The following is a 16,904-nucleotide window of genomic DNA, read 5'->3' as shown; positions in this document are numbered from 1 at the left end:
AAGCTGTTGGGAGCCAGCAGTCCTGGATTGGAGAGGGTGCAAGCTAGGCTGAGAGACACCCCCACCCACTCAATGCATGAATTTCATGCACCAGACCTCTAGTTAAGTATAATTGAAAGAATTTTGGGTGGTACTGAAAATAAAACCACCTAGTTATTTCTGAAGAAGGGATGATGAATGTATGAATGTAATCTTTATGGGTTGTGGTCCAACTCAATTGGCAGGTTAGGTTTTAAATGTAGAAACAATCCTAAAACAAAGATGAATTAAGAATACAAACCCTGAAGCACACACAAAAAAGTCAATAAACATATGAAAAGAAATACAAATTGAAACTGAGATTTTTATCTATTCAAATGTCAAAGATTAAAAAGGCTAACAAATTATATAAAGCCTTTGGCCAATACTTTTAAAGTTTTAATTTGTGGCGGGCAAAAAAATGCCATACAATTATCAAATTTCATGATGTCTATAATTATTATACATTAAAGAAATTTATGAGAGATTGTAATATGAGGTATAAAGAAAAATAAATTATAATAATAATTCTAATAAAAATTACAGTTCAAAGGAGTAGATAAAAAAATGACCAGATATGAGAAGAGAAAAATCTGTGATGTGTGTGTAGATGGGATAAGAGGAGGGGGAGGAAAGGAAGAGGGCAGAAAGTGAGGTGGACAAGAGAAGGAAAGAAGGGAAAGGAGAGAGGAGAAAGAAATAGGTACAACTCTTTCTAAGTACAAACTGGGATATTTGAATTTAAAGGATACTTCCTACTATCAGGTACTTCCAAGATGGCCAAAGATAAGTATGAACAATAGATCTCAAGACTAATAAAGAAAAGGCTGATTGATTACAAAAGGAAGACCTATGATAATGGAAATTCTTGGGGTCATTTCCCTTAAACTAAAGCTTGGTTGGTTCATTATCTTGCCAACATAGATGATTGTGAATTAGGTATGTAAAAGGGATATAAATGCAATTGTGTATGCATAAGTCAATGAAAGGAAAACGCTGGAATTAAAAATTACCAGGGGTAATTCTTGTTGTTATCAAGGCATGAGGGAACAGATCCTCTGATACACTGCGCATCTGGAAGAAAACTGGTAAAAGGTTTCTAAAGCTACACAAATAGTCTTGAGATAAAAACATATGTGTAAAAAGAGTGAAAGAAAAAAACCCCATATTTTTAAATACAAGAAGTGGTTAAATAAGTTAGTTACATCACAGCGTTCCACCATCAGTAATAGTTATGTATATAATGCTGTACTGATATGAAAAGTTCTTAATGTTAAGTGAAGGGGGAAAAATCAGTCTGTAAAACAGTATGTTTTTCCTGGTTCTATTTTTATAAAGAACATTTGTTTTATATGTAAATCTAAGAGAAAAATTATATCTGCATGAATTTATAGGAAAGGGCCTTTAAATCTAGTTGATAATGTCATAGTGATTACTTTGCCTTATCTACATTTTCTAATTTTCTAAGAAAGATATATTACTTTTATAATAAACTAGAGGCCCAGTGCATGAATTCATGTACCAGTGGGGTTCCTCAGCTTGGCCTGTGGGATTGGGCCCAAACCAGCTCTCCGACATCCCCTGAGGGGTTCCGGATTGCAAGAGGGTGCAGGCCAAACTGAGGGGCCCCACTGCTGCACAACTGGGGCCAGGGAGGGGTGTGGGAGGTTGGCCAGCTGGTGTGGGAGGGCTCCAGGGTGTTTCCAGCCCATCTCACTCAGTCCCAAACAGCCAGACCCCAGCAGCAAACTAACCTACTGGTTGGAGCATCTGGCCCCTGGTGGTCAGTGCATGTCATAGCAAGTGGTTGAGTGGCCCTAGCATATCATTAGCATATTATGCTTTAACTGGTTGAACAGCTGACTGGATGACTGGACACGTAACATATTAGGCTTTTATTATATAGGATAAATTTTTCCCTTCACCAGTGACATTAGTGACATTTTGTTCATCTGCCACCACCAACCAGGACCAACTAATTAATTGTTAGATAGTTAAATCCTCTTATGTTATTACAATGCTTCTGCCATAAATAGAACAGATTAAATTAACAAATTATTATGTGTTAATATTTAATGAAAGTATCATTGGACATCACATGGCAAATGTAATTATAATGAAGCTTCTGTATGTCAAAATCTACAAATAATTAAAGAAATTGTCTTTGAACTTGAATAAATATGTGCCATCTCAATGAAGAGACTCTTAATACCAAACTTAGTCTTTAGATGTTCTTATCACCATACCATCATGAGTATTTTAAAGTATCATTTTTATTTTTTAAAGTATATTTTTATTGATTTCAGAGAGGGAGGGAGAGCTAGAAATATCAAAGATGAGAGAGAATCATCAACAGGCTGTCTCCTGCTCACCCCCCACTGGAGACTGAGCCTGTAACCCATGCATCTGCCCTGACCAGGAATCGAACAGTGAATTCCTGGTTCATAGGTCGATGCTCAACCACTGAGCTATAATGGCTGGGCTAAAGTATCATTTTTAAAACAGGATCCCTGAGGATTAAACTGGTAAAAAAGTGAAAAGTTGTTTCTATTATAGCAAAATACCTTCCATAATTGAAATATGCTTAATTGTTAAGATAACTAAAAGCAATAAACCATGTTTGTCAACTTTAAGCTTAGATATACACTGTATAGATATATAAATTAATTCAATGTAAGAATGGAAACACATTTTTATAGAAGCAGAACACTTTGTACACCAGAATATATGTTTATACATTTTTCTTGCACACAGTGTCACTCTCTCAATTTAAATTAGTATATTCTAAACAAGTCAAAGTTTTACATTATTGACTCAGTCATCAGGTTTCTAAACTTGAAATATTTTTATTTGTATGAGAACTATATACAGGAGTCCCCTTTATTTGCTGGGGATACACTCTAAGACCCCCAGTGGATGCCTGAAAACAATTGGTTTCAAATTCTTTGTATACTATTTTTTCCTACACATACATAAAGTCTAATTTATAAATTAGGCATAGTAAGAAAGTAATAATAACTAATAATAAAATAGAAGAATTATAACAACATACTATTATAAATGTTATCTGAATGTGGTCTCTCTGTCTCAAAATATTTTATTGCACTATACTCATATTTCCACTTAAAGGAAACACCTTATGCTTTTCCTTGGCATATCTGAATAGTAAGCATCACTACTCTTGTGCTTTGGGGCCACTATATGTAAAGTAAGGGCTGTTTGAACACAAGCACTGCGATACAGTGACAGTAGCTCTGATAACTGAGGTGACTACTAAGTGACTAATGTGTGGACAGCATATACAGTGTGGAAATGCTAGACAAAGGAATAATTCACATCTTGGGCAGGAGTCTCCGGAGAGGGACTTGATCATGCTACTCAGAATGGTAGATAATTTAAAACCTATGAATTGTTCATTTCTAAAAATTTCCATTTAATATTTTTGGACTGTAGTTGACCATGGTTGACTAAAATCAAAGAAGGTGAACCACAAATAAGGAGGAACTCTGTATGTAAAATTTTCATTTTTTTTCCACTTCAAACTACAGTTTCATTACAATTACTATAAATGTATTTATAATTTTAGGTTATTTAGTTGGGGTTTGAAAATGCCTGCATTTTGTCCATGGTTTTGCATTCATGAAGGCTAAAGTAACAAAGCAAAATAATATTACTGAACTGAATTCAATCCTCTATTTAACAAGTAGAAATCCCAGGTTTCTGCCACAATAAGGAATATCAAATCAAAAAGTTAGGAAGGTCAATAACAAGTTGTTCTCTCCTCAATTTATAATCTGAGAAATCCAAGAAAGCATGTAAAAATACTTCTGCTTTTAAACTTATTAATTTACCAAAATGTAATCATGAATTTACTCAAAATAAGACTTTGATCCCTGAAACCTTAGGCAAACTATTATCTGAAAGAGTCACAAGATTTCAAAGTTAATTTATCCAAGAAAAATAATTTTGGAAATGTCTTCAAATAAGTCCTCAGACTACTATAAAATGTAACATAACTGCATCATTAAAAGACAACTACTGTAATAGAGACTGAGAATAGGTAAGCATTACAAATTAACTTTAAAAGATACAAATGATGTTTCAAATCTTTTCTAATCATTCTGATCGTTAGTGTTTCTTCTAATTACAGTACTTTAAAATATCCATTATAAATATAAGTTACAAGGAGATGGTCGGAAATTTCTTCATCTATTTAAGCAATATACCAGAAATACATACACAAAAAATAGAAGACACTATCTAAAACCCCATTAATACTTGAGTTTTCTTTTGATCCCAATTCTTGGAAAGCAACTTTTTACTCCCAATTCCTGAATGTTTAGAATTATGTTAACACAACATGATTATGTTAACAAATCATTTGTATATTTATTTAGCCATTGTGATACATTTAGATATACTGAAAATCTACCTTGAAAAATGCATAATGGCAACATAAAGACTTAAGAGGGTCTTATATTTATAGTTTATCTGTTAAAAAATATACTTTTAAATCATCTCCATTGTAAGAATAACTAAGATGTTCTGAGCCTGAACTAATGTCAATGCAATCCAAAACAATGAAAAAAGTCAGGGTCTTATTTATGCTTTCAATACAAACTAACGTTTACCAGAATTAACAGTAACCATTCTTCTCAGACTCTTTTACGTGTATAAGAAAACTTGAATGAATTCTCTATCTTGAATTTCATAACAAAGATGGATGCTGATTCAGTAACTTACTGTTAACTCAATGATTTTCTATATACCTTATAACTAATACTGAGTTCAGCAGAATTTAGTATATTCACTTTGATGGTAATATTAAAATACCGATTATAAAAAAAGAACATTTTATTCTGTTAATAATAAATTGCAGAGTAAATTCTTTAATTCAGTAAACAAAAGTTGTTAGTCAACAAAAGTCCTTGTTCCTAAGTGAGTAATTTTAAAAGTGAGGGTCAAAGACATATTCTTGAAGTCTGAAATATTTTATATTCTTTTAAAAAGATTCCATGTTTGCAAATAACTGATTCATCTATTACACCTAAAGTTGTTTATATGATATATCTGACCAAACAAATAAATAGTTGCTCTTTCATGCTGGAAGAATAAGCTAATCTTTAACATTTACACAAATAACCACAGGTGAGTTGCATACTGTCTGAATTCCTAGTTTTTCAAAGTTTTTAGGTTTTTCCTGGACTTTCTGCGAATATTAGCAGAAGGAGAGTAATATTTTAACAATTTTTACAGAATAGCTTTAATTGAGGCTACATTTATTCATAATCTTTGTACTTTTCATGTATTTCATTCTTTCTGCCTTTTAACTGTGGTTCACATTGGAATGTCTGATCTAGTCCAATCTCCCTGGTATAATATAGAAATAATCTTTTAGTAATGGAGATGCCAAAAGGGCATCTAGAACTATTTTCTTCTAAGATATCTTTTACCTCAACTTGTCTTATCACTTCTTTATTATCAATCTGATTCTCTGCTTAATTGCATTTTAGTTATTTAAATTCTGGTTTTACTTTATTTTCCTATAATAAAAAGACCCATGAACTCCCTCTCCCAGTAACTACTTACATCTTGACCTCTAAATATTATATTCAAAATACTTTCCCATAAAGAATTTTAAAATTTAAATAGGGCCACAGCTACCCTTTTCTCCCACTCCCCACACATCTCCACAGCATAGGACTGGTAAATGTACAATAGCTGCCCAATAAATATTTAAGTAATTTATTCCATTGTTTTAGTTGTCTTATTTGTTAGTGTATTATTGTTCTTTAGGAGTATCAATGCTTAAATTTTAAAAAGTCACTACAAAGCTGTCATTTAGAATTGAAGGTCAGATAAAGAGATTCACAGACAAGAAAAAGCTAAAGGAGTTCAGCACCACCAAATCAGTATTACATGAAATGTTTGAAGGATAATATTTAAGAAGAGGAAGAGAAAGAAGAAGAAGATGAGGAAGACAATGGATAAAAAATATGAACAAAATGGCAATAAATATCTACCAACAGTTGAATCTAAAAATCAACATAAACGAACAAGGAATCCAATGAACAAAATAAACTGATGAATAAAATAGAACCAGAGGCATTGAAACATGGAACATACTGATGAATCTCAGAGGGGAGGGGTGGGGAAGATTAACCAAAGATCTTTTATGCATATATGCGTATACATATGGACACAAACAATAGGGTAGTGAGGGCCTGGGGTGGGACAGGAACCAGGTGGAAGGGGACAATGGGGGCAAAAAGGGGGACAACTGTAATACTCTCAACAATAAAGATTTTTTTTAAAAAGTCATTACAAACAATTAGAAAATCAAATAATAATTTCATATAATAAATAAAAAGTTCAAAATATAAATTCATAATTACTTAGTCTCCTTTTTGAAGTTGCGGGTTTTAAATGAACATGAAAATCAGCTGTCTTTTATCCACTGTTATAAGACATTTGTAAACTTTATACAACACTAAGAAAATTGATTCCTAGGAATTACTTACTTGAGGGATAACAATATCTGCTAATGCCTTTGAAAGACCATATAATTCCATTGTGTCTTCTAATTTCAAGGAACCGTTATGCTGGACATCGTATTTTATACAGTCATATATGTCAGGGATTTTACTAATGTCATATCTTCCATTCTTTGTTTTAAAGTCTTTCTCCAACTTGGACCATCTACGTAGCATAAGCTCTAATGTCTCACTATGGTAAAGCTGAATATCTAAAACAACATGAAATTTTTAATATATTAAAATTAAAAATCAAATTAAGAATATATACCATAGGCATAAGCTATTAACAACCATGTATTTTGTAGACTTGAATAAAGGTATATGTAGGTTAAAACTTGGGTTTATAAAGACCTTTCCATATGTTACACACATCAATAGTAAGAAATAGAATTATATACAAAACTCTTTGAAGCTAGGGGGACAACTGTAATAAATTTTAACTTATTTTAATTATATTATTATTTATTATTTTATTAGATTCACTTAACTAACAGTGTAGACAGTCATTACTGGAAAGAAACTGTAAAAATTAAACAATTCAAAGATCTACTTTAACTAGTAAGTAATCCAAGCTTACAAGGTTGTCCAAGTTATTAATCAAGCTGGTCTCAGAGCCAGAGACAAGTCACCTTTTTATTGTTTGCTCTTGTTTATTATGCTGCCTATTTGCTGTTTAGCTAACTGGGAACACTACAGAATGAACCAAATAAGAACGTTTTCTTTCATGCTGTCAAAGGAAAAAAAGCAACTATAACTTAGCTATTTATTCTTTTGTTGGATATACATGAACTCACAACTACATGTAGTATGAGCTTTATTTTTTAAGATTATTACACCTTATTTTAAAATGTTTATAGTAAACAAATAGCAATGTTTATTTGTGCTATGCTCTGAGAAAAATATGATATTTACCTGATGATTTGGGATCCTCCATGCGATGTCTGATTTGAGAAGTCAAACTTTGTATCAAAGAATAAACTTTGTCACAGGTCTTCACAGGATTTTTAATTAAATGCATTGATTTAATAAGAGAAATGCTTCCAGATGGAGTAAGCTACAAATGGATAAAGTATATATTTTATATCTGTTTGTGCACAACTATCCAAAATAACAATATACAAAACTGAAGAGTAATTCCATACCACAAATTAAGATGGCCACACCATATAGTAATAAGATTAAGGATGAAGCAAACAACTCAAATTTCATGTTAAAAAAATTAAACCTTCGATATCATGAGATCATCATCAGAGTAAATATGTCAGAAATACTGTAACTCACAGTGCCATTTTATTCTTACATCAACAATTTGTTGACTCAATATGAGCAAATACTGTTCTAACAATTTGACATATATTTATTTACATGTAATAACCCTAAGGCTCTATTATTATAATCATTTTTTTTTCCAGTTGAGGTATTTAGAGGTTAAGCCCAAGATCAACCACTAGTATGTGACGAGTGGGATAAAAAAGCAGGTAGTCTGACTATAGAGCTGGTGTTCTGAAACACCATGCTAATCCCGTTGTGATAAGATTTTTTACAAGTCAACAAAAGTCATTAATGACAACATGGTTTCAAATTCTAGATTTTACACTTAGCTTGGCAAATTATTTAATTCCATCAAGTAAGTTTCTACAAATAATAAAAAGTGTAGAGTTCCACTTCTTATTATGATGAACTAGTAGTTCAGCTTAATTTAACCATTGTAAATACGTAAAAATCATGGGCAAAGAACTTCTATACTTCTGCTTTGAGGTATCTGAGAATCTATTTAATAGAAGCCTAGTGACCATTATGGCCAAACGACCAGAACAACTGGTCACTATGATGTGCACTGATCACCAGGGGGCAGACGCCCAACGCAGGAACTGCCCCCTGGTGGTCAGTGCGCTCTCACAGGGGGAGCGCCACTCAGCTAGAAGCTGGGCTCACAGCTGGCGTGCACAGCGGCGGGGGCAGGAGCCTCTCCCGCCTCTGTGGCAGCGCTAAGGAGCAGCGAGCAGGTGGGCAGTACGGCGCAAGGGGTCCCAGACATCCCCTAAGGGGTCCTGGACTGTGAGAGGGCACAGCTGGGCTGAGGAACCCTCCCCACTCGGTACACAAATTTTGTGCACAGGGCCTCTAGTTAATATAATAAAGAATTATAGAGCCAAAACTCATACAGAGAGCGAATCTGGCATTTAAGGCTGTTTCTGAATTGGAGACATTTGTTGATCCTGAATAGACAGCAGAGAAGTGGAGTAAATCTTTAATAGTCCTATTAGGCTAAGGGAGCAAAAGTGAAGTCCAGGATTTGCAAAGGTGAAATGCTGGTAAACTATGCCTCAAAAAAGTGAGAGTGAATCAGAAGCAAACCAATCCACCAACAACTGCAGATCAGGTTCAAGTCAACTACTGATCCAAAAAGATCTGTTTTGAAACTGGATTAAGGCAATCTTAGACTGCTATGTCCAAAGGCATAGAGCAGGAACAAATAAAAAACCTTATTGGAAGATGTTAATATTCTATTTATTTCCACAAAGTATTCACCCATAATTAAAGATAATCAGGCACACAAGAAAACACGACATCATGAATACCAACCAGGAGAATAAACAACAGAAACAGAACCAGAGACTCAAAGTAATAAAATTATCAAAAACTAAAAAAAATGAGAGACTTTCTATGATCAAGAAGATAAAAGAAAACATTGAAAGTTATCAAAGAATTGCACAGTATTGAAAAATGACAATATTATATATAAAAAAGAAGCAAATAGAAATTCTGAAATTGAAAAATATACTGGCTGACTTTATAAACAAGCACATTAGATACAGCCAGAGATAAATTTAGTAAATTAGAGACTGTTTAGAAAATATTATCCAGAATAAATCACAGAGAAAAAAGGATGAAAAAAAAAAATCAAAAGAAAGGATAAGACAAAGTTCTAGCAAGCATATATTTGGAGACCCAGAAGAAAGCAACAGGGAAAAAAAACCAAAAAAATATTTTCCAAAACTGAAACAAAAGACCCAAGAATCCTATTAGAAACTATTAGCAGGAAAAATTAAAAAACAATTTACATCTAGACATAAAATAGAAAAACTGCTGAAAACCAAAGATGAAATTATGCCAAAAGAAGTTATTTTTAAATGTATTTTATTGATTTTTTACAGAGAGGAAGGGAGAGGGATAAAGAGTTAGAAACATCGATGAGAGAGAAACATCGATCAGCTGCCTCCTGCACACCCCCTACTGGGGATGTGCCCGCAACCAAGGTACATGCCCTTGACTGGAATCGAACCTGGGACCCTTCAGTCCACAGGCTGACGCTCTATCCACTGAGCCAAACCAGTCAGGGCAGAAGTTATTTTTAAAAGTTATCTTCAAAGATGTAATAAGATCAACAATTAACTTCTCAAGATAAACACTGAAAGCTAGAAGATAGTAAAATGACATCTTCAAAGCAATGAAAGAAAGTACCATCCTAGAATTCTATATCCAAGAAAAAATACCCTAAGAGGAAAGTTGAAATAAAAATACCTTTAGGCAAGGAAAAAAGAATTCACCACCAGCAGGGTGATACTAACAGATTTACTATATTGCTCTCCAAACAGAATGAAAATGATTTTAAATGGAAACTCTAAAATTCAGAAAGAAGAAAAAAGGTAATTTAAGGGTAAATTCATAGGTAAACCTAAATAAATATTGCTTGTATAAAAGGGTAACAAAAATGACACAGTGTGGGGTTTAAAATATACAGAATAAAAATAAACAACATTACTTACTGTATCATGTAAGTTGCTAGTTGAGCAAATGTTACAATGATTTGGGGCCTTACTGCTATATAGTTCAAGGACCAATAATATTGGCATGAATTGGGAGCTTATTAAAAATGCAAAATTCTATTCCCCACTGCAGATATGATGGATTAGAATTTGCATTTTTTAATAAGGCCCCAGACAATTCTTATGCAAGTTAAAGTTTGAAAAGCACTCTTTAGAGTCCTTGCATTGTCCAGGAAGAGAGTAAAAGCATGATGTAAACATTCAACTTTTACAAGTCACAGAAGCCTACTGCTATCTCTGGGATAATGTCAAAACAAACAGTAAAATCAAACAAAAATGTCAAACTAACAGAAATATAAAGTATCTATTCCAATGAAGCAAGAAAGGAGAGAATAAACCAAAATTTTCGTAAGAATTATTTAAAAAACAACTATATGCAGATTTTAAGAGCTATATCTAAGAAATACAGTTTCAGAAAGATTAAAAGTAATCTGATATACTATGCAAACACCAAATAAAAGAAAATGACGGTTGTAGCTATATTAGTCTCAAACAAAGTAAACTTGGAGGCAAAAAGTACTGATTGAAATATATCAACTCTAAATTTATATGCATCTAAAAACATGGAATCAAAAGAGATAAAGCAAGAATTGAGAGGACTACAGAGACATGAAAAATACACAATTATATTTGGAAATTTTAACACAACAGTAAAGCAAGAAAAAATAGATAAAGAAACCAGGAGGAATTTGTATTTGAACCAAAATGATATAAAGTTAGAAATAATGAAAGTCCAACTTTAAAATGCAATAGATTTGGAAATTTTAAAAATATACGTTTAAATAACCTATGACCAAAGAAGAAATCACAAAGAAAATGAAAAAATGTCCCAAATTGCATAAACCTTTATATTTTATGAATACTGTTAAAACAATGCATAAAGAAAAATTATGGCCAGAGCATGTATTTTAGAAAAGATTCAAGACTTAATAAGCATCCATCTAGTGACATTAGTTTTTGAGAATTAGAAAAATTGCAAAATAAAACTGTAGAAATAGAAAGAATAAGACATTAAACAATAAAATTAATCAAATGAAAATCAGGTGCATAATTTAGAGGACCAACAAATTTGACAAATCTGTAAGTTAGGTCTTTAAAAGAATTAATAAATATGGATTAACCATGGCAAAACTCATCAAGAAGAAAAATAATATGCTTGGCCGGTGTTGCTCAGTGGTTGAGCATCGACCTGTGAGCCAGAAAGGCATGGTTCAATTTCCAGTTAGGGTACATGCCCAGGCTGTAGGCTCAGTCCCTGGTCAGGGGTGTATAGGAGGTAGCCAATCAATGATTCTCTCTCATCATTGATGTTTCGATCTCTCTCCCTCTCCCTTCCTCTCTGAAATTAATAAAAAAATATATTTTTTTAAAAAGAAGAAAAATGGTATGATGTGATAAACAAAAAGGATGTCCCTACAGATATTTCAGACATTACAAAAAACTTATATAGTATATTATTATATTATAAATGTTTAGAAGAATATAACTTCATACTGATATGACATAATATAACTAGAAACTATTAAATTACTCTGGAATTCATAATTATAAACTTTATCACAAAGAAAATGCCAATAAAATTTACCATAGGGTTTACCAGTAAATTTTACCAAACATTAAATGAAACATAAGTACACAAACTATTCCACCTAAATAGGATCCCCTAACTATTTTTATGAGTCTAGTACAATCCTAATATTAAAAGCAGCCAAAGACGTAAACAACGTAATATAAAACTCCTCACCAAAAATATTAGTAAACCCAGTGATATATATTTAAAAAAAATACATTAAAAAGTTGATTCTAGGAACAAAAGTAGTGTCACATTCTAAAATATCATACGATGCAATAGATGAAAAGATAATGATAAAAATCAATAAATTTTCATGATAAAAATCTTAGCAAAATAGGAACAGGATTTCCTCATATTGAAATGAGAAGCTATAAAAAATTACAGAAAACATCACACTTAATGAACAAGCGTTAAAAGCTTTCCTTTTCAGAGCACGAACAAAAAATGCCACTTTAATAAAAAATTTTTTTTTAATTTATTGATTTCAGAGAGGGAGAGACAGATAGAAACATCAATGATGAGAGAGAATCATTGATTGGCTGCCTCCTGCATGCCCCTCACTGGGAATCGAGCCTGCAACCTGGGCATGTGCCCTTGGCTGGAATCGAACCTGGAACCACCCAGTCCGTAGGCCGACGCTCTATCCATGAGCCAAACCAGCTAGGGCAAGAAATGCCACTTCTATTTAACATGAATTTGAAGGTGCTAGCTACTAAATCAAGTTAAGAAAAAGAATAAAAACATATAAAGATAGGAAGGAAGAAAAAATTTTGTGGATATGCTTTTAAAGAATCAAAAAAAAATCTACAGATAAATCATTAAATTAATAAACAAGTTCAATAGGTTGATGCATATAAAGTCAATATTAAAATGTTTTTACATAGCAGCAACAATTAGAAAATGAAACTCTGAGATACCATTTAAAATTGTACAATTTTTAAAAAATATGTTAAGTTTTCACAAACTACAGGTTTAATGCAATGTAGATCAATATCCGAACAGAATTTCTGACCAGATTATTTAAAAATATATATGGAAATGCAGGAAAAGCCAAGAAAAGCTTGAAGAAGAAACTAGGTAGGAATTGTGATCCACAAAAGAGCAAATGAACATATATGATAAAGGTGATTATTATAAAGTAATGGGGAAAGGATGGTCTTTGCAGTATGTCATGCTGAGACAACAAGGAATACATATAGTTAGGGAAAAAAATACAAATTTACATCCTTACCTTATAGCATAAAATTTTAGCTGGACTGCAGATAAATATGAAGGGCAAAACAGTAAAGCTTACAGATCATATGTAAGAATATCTAATGCCTTCTGGTTAGAAAAAGATATAAACAATACATTAAAATGCATTGACCATAAAGGAAAACACTGAACTTGGAATTCATAAAAAATAGGAATTTCTGTTTATCAAAAGATATAATAAAGGCTCAGAATAAGTGGTAGTATATATAAAAAGGAGCTCATATCTGAAATATAAAGAACTTCTACCACTCAAAAAGAAAAACACAGACAAGTAGTAGAAAAAAAAGACAAGAGACTTAAAGAGAAGTCCTTAGGAGAGAGGATTATCCAATGAAATACTTCTATACATCTACTGCCAGAATGGTCAAAATTGATTAGTCTGAAGATGGCATGAATAGAGACTATGTATAACAATGACTATTCTCAAGGAATTTTGATGGGAGTGTAATTGGACCAATGACTTCGGAAAACAGTTGGACATCGTCTACTGATATTGAAATATAAGCATACTGTGGGTTACAATTCTACTCCTAGAATAGATCTAAGAGAGACATATGCTCATATGCAATAGGACCCACACAAGGATAGTCATAGCATTATTAATCAAATAACCCAAAACTATAGCAATAATAGAAGCATATATAAACTGTAGCATACTCATAAATATAAGATGGGGTAAAACTAAGGCCTGCAGGGCAAATGTGGCCAGTGACATAGACCATATAGTTTGTCCATTTTTCAAAGGTGGTTAAAAAAAAAAGATTATGCAACAAAAGACCAAATATAAACCCCAAAGCCTAAAACATTTACTATCTGGTCTTTTACAGAGAAAGTTCACCAACATCTGAAATAAAATACTACACAGAGATAGATGATTATTAACTAATTAAAATTCTCAAAAATACATGTGAATTTCACAAACAATATTGAGTAAAAGAAGCCAGACATAAAAGAAAACATATTCTATTATTTGAGGCTTAAAAAACAGCCAAAATTACTAAAACTATAGTAGTTAGAGATGCAGACTTATCCAATGATGTGGTTATGAAAAAGAGCAACATAAAACGCCAGAAGAGAGGTTGCAATCAGGATAGGGGTATACAGAGGCTAGAGTTGTTGCAATGTTCTATTTCTCTATCTGGATGGTGATGATTATATGATACAATACAATAAAGGCTAAGTGTATGTTTTTGTACTTTTCTGTGTGTATAATATTTCACATGTAAAAGAGTTTGTTAAGACCCACCTTTTCATAATCTTCAGTAGTAAAATCTCTGTCCTTCTGAAGTATTTCATGAAGTCTTGCTTTCACACGTTGCTGACAACTGCTCAAAGAATCGCTATCACTGTCCAGAAGACCATTCATGTTCGCACTTTTTACCATCTGAACAAGGATGGGTGTAAGCTCTCCTTCTAGTGCCAGTAGCCCCTAAGCATATTAAGTAAAACCAAGACAGTTTTTAAACTTGTTATATAAAATAATAGGAAGTATCATAATTATTTTGTTACATGCTGAATTTTATAAGGTATAAACTATTTACAATTAACAAACTTTATTACTAATATAGTTTGTCACTGTCATTTCAGGGCTTTAGTTGAAAGTTTCAGATTTGGAAATTTAACACTGTCTTCATAAAAATATTTTAAAATGCAATATGAAATAAAAATTCTAGTAATTCTAAAAACAGTGGCTTATACCTTGGCAAAAGCAGCTGCAGTCATCTGCACGCGTCCTTCATCAGAGGCATATATTTTGAGGTCATGTCTGTAGGTACTATGCAATCTAAGTAATCCACAACCAGGAAATCCTGCATAATCTCCTGAAAATAAATCCTCAAATCACTTAAGCTATATTTTTATTTCACTATATTTCTATAAACATTTAATATCTCAAAGTACATAAAGATATGAAAACACAATGTATACATTTAACCAAATTAGAGAAACTCCAAGATTTACCTTGACCTCCAGGATACATACACCTGAAAGCTCTTCCAAGTTCTTCAGCCTGGACCCTGCCTGCAGGAGTTAGTTCTCCTCCCCATTTTAAAACCAAAAGTAAGGATGGTTCTTCTCTTCGGCTGTCTAGGATACATGTAAATGGATAAAGCAAATGTCAAATTTGTTTCTTTTAAACATGTGTTTCAAGATTAATTTTTCTTTGTGGCCCTTAGGTATTATTTTGTTCCTTAAACGTACCTCTCTTTGTAGACTTCTGCCAGAAATACCCACTATTCCACCTGTTAAAATCTCAAAATCTTCCCCATTCTTTGGAATAAGGCTCTTTCCGAGTTTCTGAACGAAAGTATTGCTTCTCCCTCACTGCTCTCATAATCGTATGACAGCAATGTATGTAATTGTGCTACACATGCTAGATTAAGAGCTTCTTGATGATGGGATCCAGATCTTGTCTTTATATCAAGAGCTGAAGTGAAGAAGATATATCCCTTTTCTATGATTAGGAATCAGTGATTTGCATAAGTTTTAGGAAGATGTGAAATGACAGAGCCTAAATTAATTATATACTTTAAATGTATAGGTGAGATATACAAAAATAGGTAGCCAAGAGCAGCTTTTAAAATTAAGACTCATTTGCAACATCATGGATGGAACTGGAGAGCATTATGCTAAGTGAAATAAGCCAGTCAATGAAGGAAAAATACCACATGATCTCACTCATTCATGGATAATTGAGACCATTATAAACTTTTGAACAATAATAGATACAGAGGCAGAGCTGCCTCAACCCTTTGTAATAAATAATAATAAAAAAAAAAGAACTATTTTAAGGGTAAAAAAAAAAAAGACTTGTGAAATATTTAATTACTATCTTGTACATCTGAAACTAATATAATACTGTATGTCAACTGTAATTTAAAAATAAATAAAATAAAATTGGGAATTGTGGAATCTCTATATGTCCCAGACCAAGTATTTTCTCAGATTTAGAGAAGGTACCATAAGTGAGTAATTTCTATACTTAATTTTGATCTGTCCTGTATTAAGTTCTGTTATGCTACAAAAACAAAGGTATTTTAAAAACCAGCAATATAAGTGTTTAAACAACTTGATGATTCATTAGAATAGAAAATCACCCTTTCCTTTGGGGCTAGTTAATAGTTGTATGTGTTTTACCATGCACACCAATATTTATTTATGGAAGAACATTAATTAACTGACTTTTAATTTATTTATGGAATTTTTTATCATAAAGATTAAGGTAAAAGAAATTAAGCTTATTGCTATTAATCACCAGTATAAGAGAACACATCAAATTTTAAAATTTGTAATAATAAAAGCATAATATGCTAATTAGACCGGATGTCCTTCCAGACGAAACCAGGGCTGCGAGGGAAGCCTGGTCAAGGGTGCCTGCCAGAGAGAAGCCCATGCTGGCAGCCGGGGGAAGGGAGGCCTACTCTTGCATGAATTTCATGCATCAGGCCTCTAATAAATATATAAATCAACATAGTCAAAGTTCTGTTTGCACGTAAGATAATCATTGCTTCGGGGAGAAACTAAGATGGCGGCAGAGATAAACACCGGGAAATTAATGCCGCACACAACAATTGATTAATACCTCAGAGAAACAATACGGACTTCATCCAGAACCACAGGAAGCCTGGCTGACTGTAAACTCTACAACTAGAAGGAAGGAAAGGCACACTGAGACCCGCAGAAGCTGCAGGAGAG

At 32.7% G+C, this 16,904-nt stretch overlaps 1 protein-coding gene across 10 annotated transcripts in view; it reads right to left on the bottom strand.

The window, feature by feature from the left end:
* Nucleotides 1–16,904, bottom strand: part of PPIP5K2 (diphosphoinositol pentakisphosphate kinase 2) — a 71,141-nt gene that overhangs the window by 26,386 nt on the left and 27,851 nt on the right. For 9 of the 10 annotated variants that reach the window (XM_015558256.1, XM_015558236.1, XM_006755134.2 and 6 more), the window contains exons 15-19: nt 15,171–15,296; nt 14,910–15,031; nt 14,458–14,640; nt 7,467–7,608; nt 6,540–6,763 (exon numbers count right to left, since the gene is read on the bottom strand). In XM_015558256.1, coding sequence (XP_015413742.1) covers nt 6,540–6,763; nt 7,467–7,608; nt 14,458–14,640; nt 14,910–15,031; nt 15,171–15,296 — 797 coding nt within the window. The remainder of the gene's footprint in view (nt 1–6,539; nt 6,764–7,466; nt 7,609–14,457; nt 14,641–14,909; nt 15,032–15,170; nt 15,297–16,904) is intronic. The other variant, XM_015558223.1, reaches the window with a different exon arrangement.

Source organism: Myotis davidii, unplaced genomic scaffold (genome assembly GCF_000327345.1).
Source record: "Myotis davidii unplaced genomic scaffold, ASM32734v1 scaffold473, whole genome shotgun sequence".
NCBI lineage: Eukaryota > Metazoa > Chordata > Mammalia > Chiroptera > Vespertilionidae > Myotis > Myotis davidii.
Note: the sequence above shows the minus strand (reverse complement) of the source record. Positions and strands in the feature narration are given on the sequence as shown.